Genomic DNA, 24,495 nt, shown 5'->3' with positions numbered 1-24,495 from the left:
AAGGGTATGTGCCCTGTGACTCTCATCTGATTATCCCTATGTGCTATTTTAACCAAAATAGGCAAATTATTTACGAAACCATTTTTTTCTGCAAAATAAATATATACAATTCAAGATTCTTTTCTCTGCTAAAAAGGTACAGATATAAGCTGAACATCAGTAGGAAAATTATTTCAGAATCTGGATGTACAATAAATAAACACGATGGATGATCATGTCTTCAAAGTTCTAAGAGACGATGAAATCACAAAAAAATAGAGTTAGTAGAGTGAAAAACAATCAACTGTGAAAAGTACTAGAAAATATGATTACATGAAATTTGGAACCAAAAAATCCACAATCTTAAAATTGATCCCCAATCCTGGAGGGGCATGAGGCATGATAGAAACAGGTCTCTTGTTTTGCTTCCAAAGTATTATTTCATTGTGTATCTTGTAAATTTCTGTTTGCTTCTGTAAACTTGCAGACGAAGTGATGAAGGGTTGCTGATGCGTGGTAACTTGACTGTTTTTCTCAGCTGGTCTCAGTGGCCTTCATCACCACTTGATGAGTAGGCCCAGTCGTAGATGACCAAGGGAATGCTTACCAGGGAAAACAACACCCCCAAACCCAAGAAAAGGGCAGCCTGGAGTAACAGAAAGGCAAAGGTTATTTTCAGGGAAGCAAACATTTTCCACGTACACCTGGGAAAAAACGAAAATGATTTCCCTCTCTTTTCAGGTCCCCTCATATTTGGTTGGTTACATCTATTATCGAACTGTGAGATTCTTTCTAAAGTTTCGTGTACCTGATTCTCCAAGGATGGGATACTAAGAAAAACTAGCTGTGCAGAACCGTTCTCTGTATTCTGCTCTTTGACTTCATGGTCATCTTAGAGTGAATCTGCTCTACAACTGACTGGGTATTACTCTTGCTAGCTTCTTTCAGACTAAAGATGAAAACGAAAAAAAACCAAAAAAGATCATCCTTGGACAACATACAGGTCATGTCATCAGCCAGCCTAGTTTATCACTGGCAGGTAAACATTTCTGTTTGAAAAAGTGTTAAAAGGATATCTAAAAGCAGAGTAGATTTGATCGAGTGAGACAGGAAATGGGTATACAAAATTAAATGATTTCAAGGGTTGATGAAGGCCCAGGGGGCAGGTTATTAAATCTAAAATCTGGAGAACACAAGCTTTTAAATTGCTTGGTGCTGAGAGTTTCCAACAAGAGCTGAAATTCAGGGAGAAGGATGAAGCGTCATGAGAGCCAGGGCGGGCTGAACTGGAGTCTGGAGAAGGAGACACGGTTATGGGAAGGGGAGGGGGCGGAGAGTGGGGTTGAGAGGGTTGCATCCAGGCTCACCATCACCAGTCTCGTGTAACTCCCAGTGAGCCCCTACATAGACTGGATCTCTTGTTTAATCGTATTTGGTAGATCTTCCCAGCGGTTTTATAATGGGAGCAAGGTTAGAGAGGCCCAGAGATTCGTGATTAGTAGGTCTCCACCACTGTCAGATTGAATCTTAAGTTTACTACCAAAATTTAATCAACCCCCCCCCCCACAAAAAGCAAAAGTCCGTGACCAGAAGACTGGTCCTTCCTCTCTATTCTCATGAAGCCCCCACTGGTTAGATTTAGAAGGATTTGAGATTTACGGCTTTAGGGATAGTCCTGTTGGGGAAGCAGATGCTCCAGTGGCATCAACGATGCTTCCTCTAAATACACAGGGATGTTCCCCCGTGCCTACACCCCTCACTGGGGTCTGCTGACTCAGGTAACGTGTGTGACTGGAGTGCTTACACTATCTGGGAGGGCGGCCGAGAAGCCTTCTCCAAGGCCACACATAATGGTGCTCCAGAAGGTACTCTTGTAGCAGCCACTTCACCCCCGCTTCCCTCACTGTCTCCAAGTGCACCACCTTCAAGATGCCCTTGAACTTCACCAGACCTGGAAACAAGAATTCCAATATGGAAAGGTAGTTTCTGAATCCAGGTCTGTTGCTCCAAAGCATTTCTGTCAAATCATAAAAAGACTCAATGCTAACTCAGCTGTTTCAATTAAGGCATTGCAGGTTCCCTGGGCTGATGGATGGAGTTACAGGACCAGGGACTATACAGGAACAGTGGACTGCAGAAAATTTTGAGTCCCTTTCCCCTTCAGATCTTGCTAATGACAAGGCACCACCCTGGAGAGACAAAGGATGATCAATGTCTAATTTCTTGGCTGGCCGCTCTGACACAAAAGCAGTAGAACCTCAAGATATTTTGAGGGCATGGAGAAGATCCCGACATGATATTTTAAATTTCCCGAATGGGCAAACACTAGGATGGTTGCCTCCTATTGAGGTCACTGTAAGTACTGGTTGGTGGAGATGGACTATTTACCTGGGACAGTTCAGTGAAAAACAAATTAGAAAAATGAGAGTGGCCGGCATGAGACATACCCAAATTCGCTGAGTTCCCTTATCCCCATCTTGGCTTGTGATTTTTAAATAAAGAGATGAAGGAAGAATGAAAATAAGCATATTAGCAGATGTAACGCCTGGAAAATAAGAAAAATTGAGGTTACCATTGTGAAAGTTTAACTTTCTAAACAGCTATCATAGAATAAGCGGCAGGTCAGAAAGCCATACCAACGACTCCAAAAATATCCTTCATGGAGGGTATGAAGATCACCAACAAGTTCATAATAACCAGGAGTATGAAGGTCACTGAGACATGACGACATAAATTAAACTTTGTTTTCTTAGACAGTTCAAATAAAGAAGATCGAACCTGCAGAAAAAGAAAGCAAAAGGTTCGGTCATGCCTCCAGCTCGATGCCTTTTGTGTTTCTCATCAGTTATGGACGGATTGGGGTGTAGGCATTTGGACATGTTCAGTCCACACCTCGTGAGTTTATAGATGGCTTAACTGTCTGGGGAGCCAGGGGGCTGGACATAAGATGGAAAGTCCTTTTCTTTATGAGTAGGTAGTTTTCTTTTGCAGGGGGCGGGGCGGGGCGGGGGACAGTTTCTATTTTATCTGTGACTGAGCACTCTCTTCTGGTCCTTCTATACTGCCCTGCCTTGGATGACTGGGATTCAAATAGTCTATCTACATTTCTCTGTAAAGAGGAGGGATAGATTAATCAAAATTGACTCATCTGTCAGAAGCCTACCCGAACTCACTGATCCTACTTTCTTTCCAAAGACCCTTGAGATTCTTCCCTGAGGCAGTTTCAATGATGCAGGAATTCCCCACAGCAGCCTTGCTCTGCAAGCGGCTCCTGAAGGCAGCACGGAAGAGGAGCCCTCAGCTTTTCTCAGGTTGCACTAAGGCCTTTTACTCACCGTGAAAAATAACACGGGCACGGTGAGGATGACGGCCACAATGACTGCCAGCCGTACCGTCAGGATAAGGATGTCATCCTTACTCTGATACTTGTGGAGGAGGTCGGACTGCACGCTTTCTAAAATGAGGCGGAATGTGAAAGGGCATTAAAACGAGACAGAAGAATTATCATGGAGTGACGGGTTTTCTGAACCACAAAGGATCTGTAAACTAAAGGAGGCAAGGAAAGCAATGTTCTGGGACTGAAGTGTCTATTCAATTTATAAAGTTGAAGAGCAAAATCCCCCATGTGAGACATGCCCCACCTGTCCATACCTGCAGCAAAAAAGAGTGTAAGAATAATCACCAGAAATTACACAGAGTGTAATTTACACTAAACTAAACCTAGGAGTGAGCTGAGGTTAGGAATACCATACGGTTGAAACACAAAGCCCTTCTTCATCTGGATTCTCTTCAACTTGGTGCCACTCATCCAACAACGTCCATCAGCCTCAGTCTAGCTGCGTGGGCTGCAGGCCACCTGGAGCCTCTTTCAAAGACTTCTGTTATCACTCAACATCCAAGCAGAAGTGCCCATGGAACTTCACTGCTGCAAGGAACTCATTCTTCTCTTCCAGATATGTTTTCTTCATAAAGCTTATATACCAACCACTTTGAACTTTTTCTTAACACTGAACTTCAGAAAGTGTCATTTCAAAGACAATCAAAGCTAGAAAAGCAGTCACTGAGCAAGAAAAAGCTCACCCCTGCCCTTTTTAAAAGAATAATTGCTGTTTTTTAAATATTTATTTTTATTTATTCATTTGGCTATGTCAGGTCTTAGTTGCTGTGTGTAGAATCTTTAGCTGTGGCATGTGGGACTTAGTTCCCAGACCAGGGATCAAACCCAGGCCCCCTGCATTGGGAGCGTGGAATCTTAGCCACTGGACCACCGAGGAAGGCCCACTCCTGTCTTTTCTTAATCGATGACTATACAGTAATTAGTTGTAATTTGGATGTGCTCTGGAGAGGAGCTAAGCTCAAGGTCCTTCTACTCTGCCATTTTGTCTCCAACTCAAAAATCCACTCCTTTGACTAGAGATAGTTTCGTTCCCTTCCCATCTCAAGGTTCAGGGTGTGGAATTCCAGTTCCATTTAACAGTCTGGGCCAGAGACAGGTTTCAATTTTAGAAAAAGGATCCTAGATTATAATAAAAATCTCCTTAGTTGTAATTTCCTTGATTCAAAATTCATAATCATCTAAAAATAGCTGAGCTTTTTTTCTTTGACCTAAGAGTATTGAAAGGCTTTGGTATTCTATTCTACGTGGGAAAAAAATGGATTTGCCAGAAAAAAATCATAGCTTGAACAAGGCAACAGTGAGACCAGTCAACTAATATTAGCCTCTCTCTCTCTCTTTCCTTCCCTTTACCCACCCCCAAGCCCTGCAACTCTGCAGGAAACCTGAGAACACCATCCTTATGCAGAAATTAAATGTGGTATTTATGGATTCCTCAGACAATGCTCTTCTCCACTGCTTGTGAAAACAGTTATTAGGGAATTCCCTGCAGGTCCAGTGGTTAGGAGTCAGTGCTTTCACCACCAAAGGCCTGGGTTCAACCTCTGGTTGGGGAACTAGGTCCTACAAGCTGTGAGGATTCTGGTAATGGTAATAATACAACTGTATAATCAGGGAAGCCTTTCCAGGCTGAATTAATTATCTCAAATGTGTTTAAATTTTGAGACATTTGTGTTTATGAAAAAACTAAGAAAGAAATGTTATTTAATAGGGAATGTAATGTAAAATTTATGTATTCAAATTTAAACCAGGTCCCAAACTGTAATGATAATGAAAGCTGTTAAATAAACCTGCAGGATGACTGGACTAGGAGAGGATGAAGAGGCAGTAAGGTAGACTATTCATACAGGGTCAATAAAAGTTACAAATGAAACTCTGTTCTTTTCCAGATTTCATTTAACTCTGTCATTGCTTCATATTGAAGCAAAGCTCCACCTGCTGCTGAACAATCAGGTGTTTTATTCTTAATTAACGCACAGTGTCATGAGTGTAGCACTCTACTCTTTCTCACTTTCACAATCTGTCTCTGTCTCTCTTTTCTATTAATGGAAAATGACCCAGTTCACAACAGCAATTAGGAAAGCCTTCTCTGATATAGTTCTAAACCTTCCTTAGTAAAGGTGACATGCTTATAAAATGCATTTTTTTTTAAGGACAGTATTAGGAGAAAAAATTATGGCATGTTGTTTCAGTAATTATTCTATTGCATAGTCAGCATGAATATGTAAAGGAACCATAGCCATTTGCTTTAAGCAGAAGAAAAGATCAGTAAAATCAATGGATAGATTTGGTGCTTTTGGGGGTTATCACACTGAAATATCAGTACATATTTTGATACTGATTTTTAATAATTTACTAATACCTATATTTAGGTACTGACAGAAGGTACTTACCATAGAATGTCAAGTAGCCAAAAATGGCAGTCAAGAAATACATAACAAACATGGCGAAAAAGGAGATATTTGAAACCATCTGCATCTTTTTCTGTGATCGACTAAAAACAAAGAAAAAGAAATTTGAAAAATTAAAAACCATGTTATTGAATGTAAGCACAAATATTAACCCTGAAGAATGGAACTTAACATTCTTTCTATCAGGCTTGGGCTGACTTGAGCTGCTGTAATTACCCCCAGTAATTATACCAAATATGCCAGTTTCCAATAACCTTCTTTACACTGATTGGGTATTGTGAGAGAAAGAGCCATGGAACAAACAATCCCTTGAATGTTCTTCCCCATTCTTTTGAAAGAATACTGCGTTCTCATCTGAAGGGCAGAGTGTATTTTTTTTTTTTTTTTTTTTTATTAAATTTTAAAATCTTTAATTCTTACATGTGTTCCCAAACATGAAACCCCCTCCCACCTCCCTCCCCATAACATCTCTGTGGGTGATCCCCATGCACCAGCCCCAATCATGCTGTATCCTGCGTCAGACATAGACTGGCGATTCAATTCTTACATGATAGTATACATGATAGAATGCCATTCTCCCAAATCATCCCGCCCTCTCCCTCTCTCTCTGAGTCCAAAAGTCCGTTATACACAGCTGTGTCTTTTTTCCTGTCTTGCATACAGGGTCGTCATTGCCATCTTTCTAAATTCCATATATATGTGTTAGTATACTGTATTGGTGTTTTTCTTTCTGGCTTACTTCACTCTGTATAATCGGTTCCAGTTTCATCCATCTCATCAGAACTGATTCAAATGAATTCTTTTTAACGGCTGAGTAATACTCCATCGTGTATATGTACCAAAGCTTCCTTATCCATTCATCTGCTGATGGACATCTAGGTTGTTTCCATGTCCTGGCTATTATAAACAGTGCTGCGATGAACATTGGGGTACATGTGTCTCTTTCAATTCTGGTTTCCTCGGTGTGTATACCCAGCAGTGGGATTGCTGGGTCATAAGGTAGTTCTATTTGCAATTTTTTAAGGAATCTCCACACTGTTCTCCATAGTGGCTGTACTAGTTTGCATTCCCACCAACAGTGTAGGAGGGTTCCCTTTTCTCCACACCCTCTCCAGCATTTGTTGCTTGCAGATTTTTGGATCGCAGCCATTCTGACTGGTGTGAAGTGGTACCTCATTGTGGTTTTGATTTGCATTTCTCTGATAATGAGTGATGTTGAGCATCTTTTCATGTGTTTGTTAGCCATCCGTATGTCTTCTTTGGAGAAATGTCTATTTAGTTCTTTGGCCCATTTTTTGATTGGGTCGTTTATTTTTCTGGAATTGAGCTGCATAAGTTGCTTGTATATTTTTGAGATTAGTTGTTTGTCAGTTGCTTCATTTGCTATTATTTTCTCCCATTCAGAAGGCTGTCTTTTCACCTTGCTTATAGTTTCCTTTGTTGTGCAGAAGCTTTTAATTTTAATTAGATCCCATTTGTTTATTTTTGCTTTTATTTCCAGAATTCTGGGAGGTGGATCATAGAGGATCCTGCTGTGATTTATGTCTGAGAGTGTTTTGCCTATATTCTCCTCTAGGAGTTTTATAGTTTCTGGTCTTACATTTAGATCTTTAATCCATTTTGAGTTTATTTTTGTGTGCGGTGTTAGAAAGTGATCTAGTTTCATTCTTTTACAGGTGGTTGACCAGTTTTCCCAGCACCACTTGTTAAAGAGATTGTCTTTACTCCATTGTATATTCTTGCCTCCTTTGTCAAAGATAAGGTGTCCATATGTGTGTGGATTTATCTCTGGGCTTTCTATTTTGTTCCATTGATCTATATGTCTGTCTTTGTGTATGGAAATACAAAAAACCTCGAATAGCCAAAGCAATCTTGAGAAAGAAGAATGGAACTGGAGGAATCAACTTGCCTGACTTCAGGCTCTACTACAAAGCCACAGTCATCAAAACAGTATGGTACTGGCACAGAGTGTATTTTTTTAACGTTTGTTTGATACTATCTCCACACTCAGGATGCACAGGAAAAAGGCAGAATAAGTTCCAATGCTGTTTTCTTGGCTCCAGAGATCAGGTGCTGAGCTAGAATTTGAGTTTGCGAGTTTTGTCATTAAAGCTGCTATTTAAGGTCTGATTTTCCCACCAAATAGCCTCAGGGAGGGTTTCCCCGGTGGCTCAGTGGGTAAAGAATTCACCTGCAGTGCAGGAGATACTGGGTTCCATCCCGGGGTCGGGAAGATCCCCTGGAGGAGGGCATGGCCACCCGCTCCAGTATTCTTGTCTGGAAAAATCCCACAGACAGAGGAGCCTGGCAGACTGCAGCCCACGGGGACGCAAGGAGTCAGACAGGACTGAGGTGACTAAGCACGCACGCACTCACACAGCCTCAGGGAAGCCTGTATGTCTCCACAGCAATTGGTGCCCAAGAACTCACAGCTGGGATAAGGAAAGCCTCTCTCTCTCTTAGGTTAAGTCGATCTTGGGAGTTGGCATGAACCTCTAAGTTTCTTTAGCTGCCTAAACAATTAATCTCCAAGACTTGTACTCAAAGAGTAGGCCACCAAGAAGCCCGGCATTTGACTATGTCATAACAGGAAGTATGGAAAACAAGACAAACTGAGAAGTACCCACATAAGAAAACTACAAACTAAAAGCAGGACCATGAAGTTTAAAAGATGCCGAAGAAACCTTAAATATAAGATCATAAAGCAGGACTAATGTATGCAAAGATAGGCAGATGTAAATACTTCAAAACTTAGTCATAAATCAATTTAAAATGAAAGAGGAACAATCATGAGTGAATTCAACCCTGAATAACATCATCTTTCTTTCAAAATGGAAACAGATAACTATACTGTTAATCTTTTCTGAGCTTAAGACTATGCCATGATGCCTATTTCAAGAAACAAGAAAAATGTCAAACAATCTACCCTGACACCTAAAGAAACTAGAAAAAGAAGAACGAAGTCCAAAGTCAGTATAAGAAAGGAAATAAAAATGAGTGGAAATAAATAAAATAGAAACTAAAAATAAAAAGACAATAGAAAGGATCAATGAAACTAAGAACTGATTTTTTGAAAAGACAAACAAAATTGACAAACCTTTAGCCAGGCTTACAAAGAAAAAAAGACAGAAGGCCCTGATAAATAAAATCAGACACAGAAGAGACTAAGTACCAACAAACACCATCGAAATACAAGGGACGAGTATTATGAAAGTTATACACCAACACACTGGACAACCCAGAAGAAATGGACAAATGCTTAGAATCATATAACTTTTCAAGACTGAGGCATGAAGAGACAGAAAATATGAACAGACCCATCACTAGTATAGAGACTGAAGCAGTCAGCAAAAACCTCCGGAAAAACAGAAGTCCAGGACTAGAGGGCTTCACTGGTGAATTGTACCAAACAGTCAAAGATTTAATACCTATCCTTCTCAAACTCTTCCAGAAATTTGAAGAGGAGGGAATGGTTCATAACATATTATGAGGCCAACATCTTTGTGATACCAAAACCAGACAAAAACAACACAAAAAAGGAAAATTGCTGGTTATTATCTCTGATGAATATAGATGCAAAAACCCTCAACAAAATATCAGCAATGACAAACCCACAGCAAACATCACTCTAAATGATGAAAAATGGAAGTTATCCCTCTAAAATGAGGAAGAGGACAAGGATGCCCACTCTTACCACTCTTATTCAACCTAATAGCAGAAGTCCTAGCCAGAGCAATTAGGGAAGAAAAAAAATAAAAAGCATCCAAATTGGAAAGAATAAAGTAAAACTGTCACTATTTACAGGTGACATCATTTCATATACTGAAAACCCTGAAGACTCTACCAAAAAACTATTAGAGATAATAAACAAGTACAGCAAAGTTGCAAGGTACAAAGTCATACAAAAATCTGCCATGTTTCTATATGCTAACAGTGAGATAACAGAGAAATCAAGAAAACAATTCATTTACAAGTGCAACAAAAATAATAAAATATCTAGGAATAAATTTACAAGGATGTAGCTACAGAGAATAGAGCACGGGTTACCAGCAGGGAAGGGGTAGAGGGAGGACAAAATGGGTAAAGGAGATCCAGTGTATGGTGGTGGATGGAAACTATGTTTTTGTGAGCAGGACATAGTGTGTATGGAAGTAGAAATATCAGGTTGTACACATGAAACCTATATAAGTTGTAAACCAGTTATCTCAAAAACAGAGACTATGACATGATAAATATTTTTATGTAGAAAGTCTGATAACAGTAGGCCAAGAAGAGAACCCATGAGGGAATTCATAAGCAGTCCTTTCGTTCTCTTAGAAGAGCAATCAAAAACTAACCCATAATCACTGCAACAGTTTAAAATGAACAACAATATTCTTCTGTCCAGTTTGTGGTCTTAACATTCATTTCTTCATGCCTGATTTACCAACCTTTTCCAACTAAACCAAAAGGCAAATCATATACAATGTATTCAGTGGTTCACAGATGAATCTGAAGATTACCATTATTCATCTGCAAACTAATCACAAGTAATATAAAGCAACACAAACACTTGAACTCTCTTAAGTAACACAGTATTTGAAAAACCAAATTAATAAGAAAAAGCCCACATAATAAATACTTTTTATACATTTATGGCCAAAATATACTGCAGGTTTGTGTCTTGCTCAAGAATGACAAAGTAAATGTTGAAGTTCATGATATGAGTCCACTTATTTTGATACAGCACTTGTCTAGTAATGAGGGGCTATAAAATGATTCAGTTTGCAAAAAAAAAAAAAAAAACAAATTTCTTACTCTTTAAGCTCACTGTAAATTGGCAGGACCGACGGGTGGCAGACAAAAGCGAACGCAATTGTTGGTAAAGCGTACACGGTCTATTCGAGAAGAAAAAATAAACATTATGGAAAGGCATTTTTACCATAAAAACTGTATTGCTCCAGTATTTCTGAGTTGTCTTTTTATCTGACAGCCCTTCAGAATCCTTGGATTATTTGGTTATTAGGGGAGCTTTGATATCTAAAATAGGAGCAGCTTTTCTAAGACAGCTTATCTAGCTTGAGACATTAGGCACTTGGCAGAGAGGGGTTTTACAGCCAGGCTCACCTACAGTGTATCTTACATCCCCCAGGCGTTGCGTCACCTGTGGCACTAGCTGGTTACCAGCACTTTCCTCTGTTATTTCGCTGAGTCCCCACAGTCCTGAGACAGACCAGCACTATTCTCCTGGCTCCCTCCAAGACAGGCAAGGCAACACAGCCAGAACATGCACCTTCGTTTCACTGCTCTGTGCTTTATAAGGGGTGCAGCAGTCAGACTTAAATATGGCATCTAAAAAGAAAATGACTTTCTTAAAAGAAAACTACTTTACTACTTTGGGGTACTTTTAAGAGTTTAAAGAGAGAGCAGGTGAGAGATCAATCTAAATTAGTTTCTCAGAAAAAGATAATTCAATATAGTAACTTCTTATGCAAAAAGAAGCTGGCAGAGAAGAAGGGAAAAGTAACATTTCTCATGCTATAATTTTGCCCAAGTAAGGTATCAGGCACATTCTAAGAAACCCTATAAGATACACAATAGAATCATTGTTTTACAAATGGAGTTGACAATTTGCCTGAGGATTCAAATCCAAGCCTGACTGTTTCCATAGTCTACCCTTCCCCAATATGTCGTATGAATGTTCCTGAAGTGTCAATTTGTGGTAGAGTCTATATTTTAACTGTACAAGCTGGGGAAGTTTGAGGTATTCCTTTCTGTCACCATGAGACAGAAGCAGTGAGCTGTGGGATGGGGATGGGTGGGAGGGAGGCTCAAAGGTAGGGGTATACATATAGTCAGGACTGATTCAAGTTGTTTGGCAGAAACCCACACAACATTGTAAAGGAATTATCCTCCTATTAAAAAATTAATTTTAAGAAAAGAAGAAGCAGTGGGCTAAGGATGTTATTAATTTGTTTTTAAAGAACTGTAAGAAATAGCAGAGCTGAGATAACTGTGCAGAAAGAGGTTTTCACAGAGAATACTTTAGGTTGTCCTACACTAAACTGGGTCAAGGGGAGCATGATATACACCATTTGTATATTTCTTCAAGGTCATTAAATGGATTGTGGCATTTGAAACCTGTGGTACCCTGTTCCTTTGAGAACAAATACGTCAAAGACAGTTTAATTAAAACAAGTTTAAGAAACACCATGTCCTTTGTAAAAACACTCCTATTTTTATATCTAAAGGACAAGAAATGTACCTTTGAATTGAAGGTAACATATTTTGGCGTACACATGTCCACATTTGTTGAATTAGGACTTGTTGAATTTAGCTCTGGAACAAAACAGGCAATTTGAAATTTCTTGTAGATAACCTGGCATTAAAAAAAATAAAGGAGAAACAAACTTTATCAAATAAAGCCCAATAATGCATAATTATTACGTAGCATCGTACTATGGCAAAACCAGGCCAACCATTTCAACCAGCACTTACCACAATTAGGAAAAAAACCATACAGCTCAAGGAAAATCCACTCGTATAGCCAAGATAACCTAAAAAGAGTTTCAAGAATTATTATTATTATTTTATCATCACCTCTTTCAATGCATTATTTCAAGCACAGTTTGGGGTTCCAATAATATCCATACATGCTAATATGAATATAAGATTTTCTATTTGATAGGGCTATCTTATTTGGCAAAAAAATAGTAACTTTAAATTAAAACAATACAGTAGTATGTGCTTTGATTCCAGTTCTTCCTGACACACTAGAGAATGCAGATTTCCAGAATCCAGGGGAAAAGAGCCTCCCAAATTTGGCTCTAGTCTCTGCTGCTGTGTTCTAATGAATTCCTACAGCCAAATCCATTTACTCCTTGATCCATTCAATAGTTCTTGATTATGTACTTACTGTGTACATACTGAATATGCACAGAAGAGATGAAGTGATTTCTAGGGATAAACTGAGCACCCGAGGCACTCGACCTCGTTCCCCTTAGAATGCCTGGGAGATCTCTGAGCACCATAAGCTCCAGAAAGGCAGAGTTAAGTGGTCTCTGGGGGCTGCACGGTTCTCCCCTCTGGGGGAAAAGAGTCTTTCTCCATTAGCACTAAAAAGAGCTGTATATACACAGAAAAGCTTAAACACAGACTCAGAAACCAGAAAATTAAGTAGCGGTAAGAACTTGAAATGTCTGCCTCGAATGAGCCCAGAATTATAAGGAAATGCATTTCAGAGGCATTGGACTGGATAGAGGTCTGGCTGCATTATTTCACACATGAAATTTTCATAACATCAGGGGTTCTTGTCTCCAAATATAAGCACACATGCAAAAATGTCAAAACCAAGTGGATATGGCTTAGTGATCATCTACCACTTTTCACTTCTCTCTCTCCCTTCAGTGAGACTGGTTAGACTCTGATCATTTAAGATTGATTCATAGTATCAATTTTTGCCTGTTCAGTCACTCAGTCATATCCAACTCTTTGCGACCCCATGGACTGCCAGGCTTCCCTGTCCTTCACCATCTCCTGGAACTTGCTCAAATTCACGTCCATTGAGTTGGTGATGCCATCCACCCATCTTGTCCTCTATTGTCCTCTCCTCCTCTGGGTAAAAATACAAGCCACTTTCTGTCTTGGTATTAGCTGTGAAATTCTGTCCATCTAAACAATCAGAGTGTGTAAGACCTTCTATGAGGAGAATTCCATTTTTGGGACTTTGGGCTTTTAGACAGAGCATTTTCTGCTGCTGGTCCCGGGACCCCCTTTACACTTCCATGGCTTAGAAGAGGGACTGCTTACAAAGTCGCATACAAGCCAGTGTTTTTGTCCCCTATTAAAGTCGTGCCTCATTAATACTTACAATTTATTATTCAATCTTTACCCTACAAGTCAAAGTAGCGAGCAAAGTTGTTTGTTTTTATTAGGTTTCTGATTCATCTGAGTGCTGCAGAGACTGTGATAAAAGCAAGATCTTACCTAAGTTCTTCAAGAGACACAGAGGGAGAATTATGCCAAAGGTAACTACCACCACCATCAGGCGGCCATCCACGTACCAGGCTCTGGAAGGCATTTAAGCAGATAGCCATATTTTCTTAGAAAGCGACTTTTTTCTCACAAGTAAAATTTCACAATATTAAAAAAATGTTTTTATTATTAGTGTTTACCATTAATTGTAATTATTATTACAAATAAATTAATTGTTAATTAATTATTATTAAACACTTTAGGCCAACCACTAGTCATTTACTATCATCTGTCTCTCCATGTGACTGAGGAAGAGATACTGCTTTCCCCCTGCTCTTCCCCACTGGCTAAGTGTGCCATTCCTCTGAATTATTTATATGACTTTAAAGCTGAATGCACACATTACGTTTTGTCAGATTACAACTTGTCGTATCAATTATTTAAAGAGAAAGTTCCTTTTTGCTTGGCTTGGTGAATATCGTCAAAAAATAAGTCACCACGGGTAGGCATTGCTTTCTCCCTAATCGCTTGTATTTGACCTTGAATCCTGATGCTAGAACACTAAGAACTCTGGCTTCTACAATTCTCCCTTGAAAGAAGACAGAGAAACTAAGACTGACAAGAACTGTTCAACAAGAGGTAGTCAAAACATAACGGTGTGCCAAATGCAGAGGCAACATCTTCCAAGGTTAGCTGGACCTTTAACGAGGTTGGCTCATGTCAATTCTGCTCCAAAAATGTTCTGTCTCTTCTTTAAGGAAGAATTTTGGATCTTAATTTTGCATGTTCTATTTCTGCATTAAAAATACTCCATGTCTGTTTTATTTCATAGAAACTAGATGTCAATTTCAAGCTCTTGGGAAGTTGCAGGACTTAGCGTCTTAGCACGGCCGATGGATCTATTTTTTAAATGCTCAGATTCAAACGGTTCTCCTTGCTTCCTTCATTTATATACCCCCAAGCAAACAAGAAACAACAAGAAAAACAAGAAACAGGAAACCAAGAAAAAACAGCCTAGGGAAAATTCTGTTTCTGCAGTCTTCATAGAACAAAAACTTGGGTTATTAGCCCACATTTCAATTAAAAACATTTTAGTTATCTTTTAAACAACAGTCTATAACTTACGAAAATTCCTCTTCCTTTCCCATTAGAAATTTTATGGCAGAAGGTAGCTCATTTTTTACTATGAAGAGGTAGCTCAGTATTGCTAGAAGAAAATGAGAACATTTTTAGAAAGAAGATACTGAGGCTCATGTTGCAAGCTATACAAAAGGTGACCAGACTCTCTCTAGAGTAACCTTCAGTAGTACATAAAGATGGCTGTAGACACTGTCCAAGTACCCGTGGTTGTAACTGTAACTGGGTGTAAGTGACTACTGTCTCTGCTTCACTTTCATTGCACAACTGTAGCAATGAGAATGACACTGCTTGAATTGTATTAAAATTCATGTGGCCACCCAACCACTGAGATTAGAAAAAATAGCAATAACATTCACAACTTTAATGTATAGAAAAAACAATCTTTTTACCTCCAGTGTTCTGTAGGGAGGTGGCTCCAAAGATGACGAGTTTCCCTGTGGTGCCAAAGACCTGTTCTCCCAGCTTTTCATAAACCATGCAGCCTGTTTAAAAAACCATAGTTGAGAACAGAAAAAATGATGAGTTCCCTACATTAAAAATAGCCAAGATTTCACCATTCTATTGACTATTCCCCAAGTTACTGGGTCTTTATCAAAAATCATATACATAGTCTTCTTGGCTTTGCAAGGATTAAGGGATTCTCACTACAAAACAAAAATAACTTGTTAACTTTTAAAAATGTCAGACATGACCACCATTTTTTTTTCAGGTTGGCTACAAAAGCATTACAAGTAAGTGATTAGGTCATAAGCCTTATTTTCATTTTAATTATCTCAAAAATCTCCCTACTTTACTGGGGGGAATTCCCATTCTAATTTTATTTTCAGGCCTGGTGTATATCATTAAAATAAAAATTTGATTTAAAAATAAAAACCCTGATGGGAAGAAAGGTTCCTTTTGAACTGATGAGGTTAACAAGGAATAATAATATTCTAACAATGCCTTGTGGGTTCTAAATATAATAACATAAAAACATGTAATAACCACAACATTAGAATTTTGATCTTTATTTCAGAGATTTGACACTCACAAAAGACAGCAGCAGATAACTCTTTCGAGAGAATAATTAGGCTGTAGTAAAATTCTAAAGTCTTCAACTGGCTCATCTCAACAAATGCTAAACCATTCATTAAAAAAATGGGTTTATGTTTCTGTAACAGTTCAGCTCACATTTTTCAAAAGGTTCACAGAAAGAAATTGGGTTCGACTATAATTAAACTTTCGTTTATTCTTTCATAAGACTGATGTTTGAACTAGACAATGGTTAGATCCACAGTTTATTACAAAATGTTCCAGTTAAATGGAGTCATCTATATACAGTAATGGTTGGCCAATGTGGTTTTAGCTAACGTAAAAGTCAAAGTATTACAAACATAATCCAGTGTCCCAGGAATAGAAAATAAACACTTCAGGTATTACACTGCCCAGAGAACTTAAAGTCTTTTCACAGCACACTGACGCCCACATTGCTCGGGAGTCACATTTTCTCCTTGGAATATGCACAAAAGAGAATGAAAGCTCTGTTTACTTTTAAAACCTTGGAGCCTATAATATAAAAGCATGGGATCCTTGGTCTGAATTTATAAACACTTGAGGAAAAACCAAGGCCTTTAAAATGAAGTCATCTTAAACTAGAAAAGCAAGTATATTTGAGGGTTCTCTTTAAATTGCAATGTTATTTGCTTAGTATTCATAACAAGTTCATTTATATGTTCCTGTATCTACTCTAAGTAAATACCACTATAGGTCTTCCAGCGACAACAGGTCAAAGTACTGTTTTTCTTTAATATACAAGTTGTTGAACAGGGAGAGTATCATTTGTTCATAATGTCACTGTGAGAATTTATCACTTTGGCTTTACAAACAGCTTACCTGTTTCCTTTGAACAGATCAACAGCAGGTTGATTGAATATATAGACAGCAGTGTTACTGAAGTCAAAAGTACCCTAAAGCAAAGAAAATAAGTCTTGTGATAACTATAAAGACTCTACCGTAAACTGTGGAAAGGCCAAGGCTGATTCGTAGGTTAACACTATTCACTGATAGAATCCAAATACTGGAACCTATTAGTCACACCCTCATTAACATCTTCAATAAAAATGTTCTAGCAAGTAAAGAACTGCTCATTGGACTGTAACTCCAAGAATTCAAATCTTTTACGAAATTCTAAGCTTAAATATAAGTGGCACTCTGGGATCATTTCAATTGAGATGACTTTTAAAACAACATTGTGAAAGAAAGCTTTTGTGGTCTATGGTACACTTTCTGTGACATCTAAGTGAGGAAGTGTGAGAAGGGAGGGGTGGGGGCTGGGAGAGGAAGGCATGAAGTGACCTTTAGGTCAGCGACGTGACTTTGGGCACCTTGCCTGAGGTCTCCCATTCCTAGATTCCTTGCCTATAATATAAAGGCAAATGGTGTCTAGGGTTCTTTCCATCTATTTGCTCTATGGCTATTTCTGAATAAATAAACCACTGAGATAATTCATTCTTTTTTTTTTTTTTTTTGCTCCCAGTGTCTCTTAAAAGAACCTCCTTTAATGGATGGGAAAATTCTGACAATCAGCTGTGATGAAAAGACGGTTGAATGGTGAACTCATGGTTTTGTTTTAGTACATCTGGCTCACAGCCGAACCTTCCTCAAGAAAAAAGCACAGTTAAAAATGATGTGGGAGATGATACAGATTTCAGAATCATTTGGTTAAAACAGACCTAAAAATTGAAAATAAAGCTTATTTATTAACAAGAACAAAATTCCAGTCTTCTAAATGAAACCATTCACTTCCTGATGTTGGGAAAAATGTCCTGGAAACAACGCTTTAGTGTAATTGATTCCATGTCTGAGTAATTATGGCAATTATTTTTCTGGCAAGTTCTGCTGGGCAGTGCTTGGCACCTTGTGCAGTTCTCTCTGCAAGGGCCTCTTCCCCGACCTCCCCACATCCCACACACCTGCTGAACCCCTGCTGAGATGCCACCTCCTCAGGTGCCTTCCCTTGCCCCAGGCAGAAAGACAGCTTCTTAGCTTTCCCCTGTCTTGCAGCATTTTGTTTCGCCTGTTTCAACCATGGGGAGATAAATGGGGCAGCAAAGACAGTCAAGGGCGGAGGAGATGAAGGGCCGGAGACTGGCCAGGACACGTAAGAGTGACAGGGCTCACCAGACGTAAAACAAAAACTGGGGGAAAGATCAGAAAACCTAACCCTTTGGGTGAAGGTACAACTGACCAGCTAACAAAGGGGAATTTAGGTATGACTGTAAGGAAGTGCATCTGGATATGTATTGACTCAGATCTCAGAGTAAGAGGGTGAATAAGAGGGTAAGTCCCTTATTACTTATTCTGGTTGAGGGACATGAAAAGCTGAGAGCAAGCATTTATTAAGCAATGGAGCAGTTCTGAGATAAGCAGTGGAACATGACTTGATACGCCACAGAGTAAGACACAGAACACAACTGTGCTATGACTTCTCTTTCATCTTGTAAGATAATATTTATGTTGAGGAAGCAGACCTTGAGTTTCACTCCGAGTTCACTCACGGTGACACTGAACCCTAAATGGCAATTTCTGCATGTGCCTAGGCCAGGCCACAGGGCATTTATTTCTGTGTGGCACAGAGAGCTTGGGCTTCCCAACTGGAGGCTGAGTGGGCGGAACTTGAGGATTAGCCATGTGCTCTTCTGGAGTGACTTTGTCCTCTGCTCAAGTGACTCTCTTGGAACTGAGCTGGGGAGAAGAGTGCATATTACCACTGGCCCCGAGCTATGGAGTAAAGAGTATGACCTCTCAAAATACATACCTGGCAGGAGGGATAACTACTAATGTTTATCTGTGGTGTTGGAGAAGATGCTTGAGAGTCCCTTGGACTGCAAGGAGATCCAACCAGTCCATTCTGAAGGAGATCAACCCTGGGATTTCTTTGGAAGGAATGATGCTAAAGCTGAAACTCCAGTACTTTGGCCACCTCATGTGAAGAGTTGACTCATTGGAAAAGACTCTGATGCTGGGAGGGATTGGGGGCAGGAGGAGAAGGGTTCGACAGAGGATGAGATGGCTGGATGGCATCACTAACTCGATGGACATGAGTCTGAGTGAACTCCGGGAGTTGGTGATGGACAGGGAGGCCTGGAGTGCTGCGATTCATGGGGTCGCAAAGAGTTGGACACGACTGAGTGACTGAACTGACTGACTGACCTAACGGTTAACCAAAGGCCCTCAGCCAGAAGAACTGGGTATTCAGTAGCAAAAGAAAGATTCTAAGGAAACATCTGTTCCCCCAGCTAGGACCATGTGGAGTTCTCATACCAGAAGCCACTTTGCCTTTCTTTTGGGTGGACTTTCTTTGGAGATGATGCACTTGTATCAGGGCTTCCCCTGGTGGCCCCAGTGGTAAAGAACCCGTCTACCAGTGTAGGAGATGCAAGAGTCTTGGGTTCGATCCCTGGGTCGGGAAGATCCCCTGGAGAAGGAAATGGCAACCCACTCTAGTACTCTTGCCTGGGAAACCCATGGACAGAGCAGCCTGGAGGGCTACAGTCCACAGGGTCATAAAGAGTCGACACCACTGAAGTGACTCAGCATGCACGCATGCATATCACTTCCTTTTCTTTTCCAAGTGGGAGAAAAGGGTTGATCAGGGAAGATTTTAGCAGGAAACTCAGCTATCTTCTTCCCCACACTTAACACTGGCAAACTGAGGTCATCCCACAGTGATGACAAGCCCCTTGCTTCCATGTCTGAGAGCCATCAGGCCACACCCCCAACCAAATGACCGCATAGTAAGTCTGATAGCCAATCCCTGAAGACCCTTTCCTCCATGCCTTCAAACCTATACACCTTCCCTTCCAAGACTGAAAACTAATATAAAGCAAAAAGTTTTTTTCTAAGTTGTCACTAAGAGGCAACTTCTGTATATATTAAAACTCTTAAGACTGCTTTAGCCTGTAACAGAATCTAGCACTAATGGGATTAAAATTTAGAAAAATTCACCTCCCTATTTAGATTCTTAGAAGAAGTGATAAGGTTATCAGTTATCAGTTATCACAGATTCCAGAATAGTTTAAGAGGCTCCAGTGGGAGTTGACGTCTAAAAGAAAGACCAGGAAGAATGACTTGAGATACAAAAATGACTTATTTGAACATTTATTTTGAGCATAACTGTGCCCTTATTTGGGCTTCCCTGGTGGCTCAGAGAGTAAAGCGTCTGCCTATAGTGCGGGAGACCTGGGTTCAATCCCTGGGTTGGGAAGATCCCCCGGAGAAGGAAATGGCAAGTCACTCCAGTACTCTTGCTGGAAAATCCCATGGACGGAGAAGCCTGATATGCTACGGTTCATGGGGTCGCAAAGAGTCGGACACGACATTTATCCAAGTAAACATCTGGACATATAGCTTGGTTTCCTGGAGGAGAAACATAAGCTGGTATCCCTGAACTAAGAGCAACAGAAGTGATTCATGTTTTCATCTCATCTGGGTGTCATATAAGCTTTCATGCTGCTACGTGTGTGCGTGCTCAGTCGCTCAGTCGTGTTCAACTATTTGAGACCCTGTGGACTAAAGTCCACAAGGCTCCTCTGTCCATGGAATTTTCCAGGCAAGAATACTGGAGTGGGTTGCCATTTCCTACTCCATGGAATCTTTCCGACCCAGGGATTGAACCTGCGTTCCTTTGCATCTCCTGCACTGGCAGGTGGATTCTTTACCATTGCTCCACCTGGGAAACCTTTCACATTGCTAACCACTGACCAAAAGTTTTCATATGGCTGGGGCAAAAGCTGCTCACTGAAAAAGGCCTGTTTCAATGGGAAGCAAATCTCAGCACCAGACAGTTGTCAAGGTATGAACAGTCCAGACTGATGTTCAGCCTTGAAGAGGAGGGGATCTAGAGCATGACTGGACACAGGTCCTGGGGAAGCAGTGGAGGCGGGGGTCAGTCTTGTGAGGAATGTGGTCAGGAATTTTGAGAACCTTGATGCATCAGTGATATTTTGTAAACATGGTGCAGGGACACTCCACTAGATTCTGTGTCACCTGAGAACCAAGAGGCTGGTTCAGTTCAGTTCAGTTGCTCAATCGTGTCCGACCCTTTCAGTTCAGTTCAGTCGCTCAGTCGTGTCTGACTCTTTGCGACCCCATGAATCGCAGCACGCCAGGCTTCCCTGTCCATCACCAACACTGGGAGTTCACTCAAGACTTATGTCCATCGAGTCAGTGATGCCATCCAGCCATCTCATCCTCTGTCGTCCCCTTCTCCTCCTGCCCTCAATCCCTCCCAGCATCAGGGTCTTTTCCAATGAGTCAGCTCTTCGCATCAGGTGGCCAAAGTATTGGAGTTTCAGCTTTAGCATCAGTCCTTCCAATGAACACTCAGGACTGATCTCCTTTAGGATAGACTGGTTGGACCTCCTTGCAGTCCAAGGAACTCTCAAGAGTCTTCTCCAACACCACAGTTCAAAACCATCAATTCTTCAGTGCTCAGCTTTCTTCACAGTCCAACTCTCACATCCATACATGACCACTGGAAAAATCATAGCCTTGACAAGACAGACCTTTGTTGGCAAAATAATGTCTCTGCTTTTGAATGTGCTGTCTAGGTTGGTCATAAGTTTCCTTCCAAGGAGTAAGCATCTTTTAATTTCATGGCTGCAATCACCATCTGCAGTGATTTTGGAGCCTAGAAAAATAAAGTCTGACACTGCTTCCACTGTTTCCGCATCTATTTCCCATGAAGTGATGGGACCAGATGCCATGATCTTTGTTCTCTGAACGTTGAGCTTTAGGCCAACTTTTTCACTCTCCTCTTTCACTTTCATCAAGAGGCTTTTTGTTCCTCTTCACTTTCTGCCATAAGGGTGGTGTCATTTGCATATTTGAGGTTATTGATATTTCTCCCGGCAATCTTGATTCCAGCTTGTGCTTCCTCCAATCCAGCGTTTCTCATGATGTATTCTGCATATAAGTTAAACAAGCAGGGTGACAATATACAGCCTTGCTGTACTCCTTTTCCTATTTGGAACCAGTCTGTTGTTCCATGTCCAGTTTTAACTGTTGCTTCCTGACCTGAATACAGATTTCTCAAGAGGCAGGTCAGGTGGTCTGGTATTCCCATCTCCTTCAGAATTTTCCACAGTTTATTGTGATCCACACAGTCAAAGGCTTTGGCATAGTCGATAAAACAGAAAGAGATGTTTTTCTGAAACCCTGGTTAGGAAACAGAATTCTAGACTCCTGGACTCAGGAGAGACCTTGAGAGACTACCCTGCCCAGCTTTTCAGCCAGGATGAGAAGCCTCTCTGCTCTGTGCCAACACAAAGGCTTATAGGTCTGCCAGGTCTCCTATCAGGAGACACAAGTACCACCCATCCTGATTCTGGAAAGTGCTGTGCACTGGAACTGAGGCTGAGCTGAAAGCAGTGCTGCTATTTTCATCCTGAGTCCTTATTTTACCCTCCGGACCTACTTGAATCTACTTGAAATCTATCCCCTCTTCCACCTCAAAGTCCATCTGACGGTGCTCATTTTACAGTGCTCATTTTAAGACGGTGCTCGTTGACTTGAACATCTCTAGTACTTTCAGCTGTTCATCCATCCTTTTTAATGGCTGTGTGCATGATGGTCTCACATTAGTTTTGGTCCAAAAAGTGCAAAGCACAATAAGATGATTAATTTGTGTTTTACACCCTGCTTCTTTTAAGGCGACCTATTTTGGTTTTCATTTTTATGGAGTTTCTGGTAGGAACTGCTGTTAGGCCAGTCTTCCTAGTTCCATCCTGTGCACTTTTTGAAAAGTAAAGTATAAGGGTCTGTACTTATTTTCATTACCTTTTATCTTTCCAGTGTCCTGATATTTTTTAAATTGTTGAGCCTTTTTACTTATGTATCAATTACCTCATCCAGCTTCCTATCTTGAGTTTGCCTTCATCCAATTCTTCACCCAAGAAGACTCGAGCTTCATCCTGAGTGTGGTTCTAACTCTGAATGGAACAAGACCGTCTGGAAAGTGGCCCCTTGTCCACACAACTGCTCCAAGCAGACATCATCCCTGACTTCTCATCCACTCTCTCGTCCCTCGTGTCAGGCAAGTGTCTTATTTCTGTCTCCAAAATATAACCCCAATCCATACACTTCTTTTTTTTTCCTATCCCCACATCCACTACTCAAATCCGAGCCACTGTCATCTTTAATTTCTGGGCAGCTGTGATAATCTCTCTGTCTCCTTTTTCTTGACTTTCCTGGATCCAGCAGCCAGAGGAATCTGTTTGATTGCTTTAATATGTGTCTCTGCCACTGGACTGTAGGGCAGGCCACGATGGTTTAATCCACAGCCATGGCCTGTCCTAGGGCTTCCCTGGTGGCTCAGATGGTAAAGAATTCACCTGCAATGCTGGAGACATGGGTTCAACCCCTGGGTTGGGAAGATCCTCTGGCGAAAGGAATGGCTATCCGCTCCAGTATTCTTGCCTGGAGAATTCCATGGACAGAGAAGTGTGACAGACCACAATCCATGGGGTCACTAAGAGTCAGACCCGAGTGAGTGACTAAGCATGCACTCATGGCCTGTCCTATTTACCTATACTTATAATATCACACACAGCACACAGCAGATGCTTACCTAAGAATAAGTGACTTTACAAAGGTTACAATCTCATTTTTAAGTCATGTGAGATTCTGCCAAATATCTTATAAAAACCATGGTACACTCTGCTTAAGCCAGTCCTGTGACCTGCCACTTCACTCTTCTTAAAATTTTTATTGGAGTATAATTGATTTACAATGCTATGTATTTCCACTGTACAGCAAAGTGAATCAGTTATACATATACATACATCTACTCTTTAAGATTCTTTTCCTTGTTAAGTCATTACAGAGTATTGAGAAGTATTCCCTGTGTTACCAGCTCATTCTTCAAAAGATAAATTAGTTTAGCATGACTATTTAGGACATACTTATTTGGCCCATGGAGCAATATTTTCTGCAGTAACTGCACAGAAATAAGCTATTTAGTAATTTGCTCTGGAATGATGTTTGGGCTCTACTTTTTACCACTTTTGAAACCTGGGATGGAATTTGTCAATTTTCAGTCCTCTGGCAATATATTCAGAGACATTTTTCCTCTATTTGCTCCAAGAAAATTTTGTCTCATACATTAAACAATGAACACCTAAACATCTACTTTAAAAACATTTATCTGTCATTGTTTGAAACATATTTATAGGACTGTGATTCTTTGTTCTTCTATAATATATACAAATATTATATGGCTAATTTTAAAAATTTTTCATTTTTAAAAGTATTTTATGCTAATGAAATAGAAAGCTGTGACAATAAACGGAACCAACACTTAAGATGATTGAAATGTTCTATACCATGGCTGTAGTGATTTCACAACTGTATTTGGGTAAATTCATCCAATTCTACATCCTTTAATTTAAATTAGGAATTTTATAAGTTATACCTTCAAAAAAAAAAAAGAAAAAAGAATAAAACCCAACCTCACAACACTGTAAGGCAGATGAAACTATCTTTTTAACAGCCCAGCTATATAACAAGAAATCATACGACATCCTCTAACCGAGCGTCAGAGCCCTTGAAAGAGGTGAAGATGAAGCAGCCATCACCGCT

General features: G+C 40.2%; 1 protein-coding gene across 1 annotated transcript in view; it reads right to left on the bottom strand.

Moving 5' to 3' along the window:
- Nucleotides 1-459: 459 nt before the first annotated feature.
- The window catches only part of SLC38A1 (solute carrier family 38 member 1), a 52,452-nt gene continuing 28,416 nt past the window's right edge, over nucleotides 460-24,495 (bottom strand). The window contains exons 4-15 of the mRNA XM_068970824.1: nucleotides 16,750-16,823; nucleotides 15,267-15,359; nucleotides 14,863-14,944; nucleotides 13,750-13,832; nucleotides 12,262-12,320; nucleotides 12,029-12,142; nucleotides 10,582-10,661; nucleotides 5,763-5,867; nucleotides 3,315-3,429; nucleotides 2,616-2,757; nucleotides 2,427-2,524; nucleotides 460-625 (exon numbers count right to left, since the gene is read on the bottom strand). Of these exons, the coding sequence (XP_068826925.1) occupies nucleotides 524-625; nucleotides 2,427-2,524; nucleotides 2,616-2,757; nucleotides 3,315-3,429; nucleotides 5,763-5,867; nucleotides 10,582-10,661; nucleotides 12,029-12,142; nucleotides 12,262-12,320; nucleotides 13,750-13,832; nucleotides 14,863-14,944; nucleotides 15,267-15,359; nucleotides 16,750-16,823 (1,147 nt within the window). The 3' untranslated portion in view covers nucleotides 460-523. The remainder of the gene's footprint in view (nucleotides 626-2,426; nucleotides 2,525-2,615; nucleotides 2,758-3,314; nucleotides 3,430-5,762; nucleotides 5,868-10,581; nucleotides 10,662-12,028; nucleotides 12,143-12,261; nucleotides 12,321-13,749; nucleotides 13,833-14,862; nucleotides 14,945-15,266; nucleotides 15,360-16,749; nucleotides 16,824-24,495) is intronic.

Source organism: Capricornis sumatraensis, chromosome 4 (genome assembly GCF_032405125.1).
Source record: "Capricornis sumatraensis isolate serow.1 chromosome 4, serow.2, whole genome shotgun sequence".
NCBI lineage: Eukaryota > Metazoa > Chordata > Mammalia > Artiodactyla > Bovidae > Capricornis > Capricornis sumatraensis.
The sequence above is the reverse complement of the archived record's forward strand: the minus strand, read 5'-3'. Positions and strand labels throughout refer to the sequence as shown.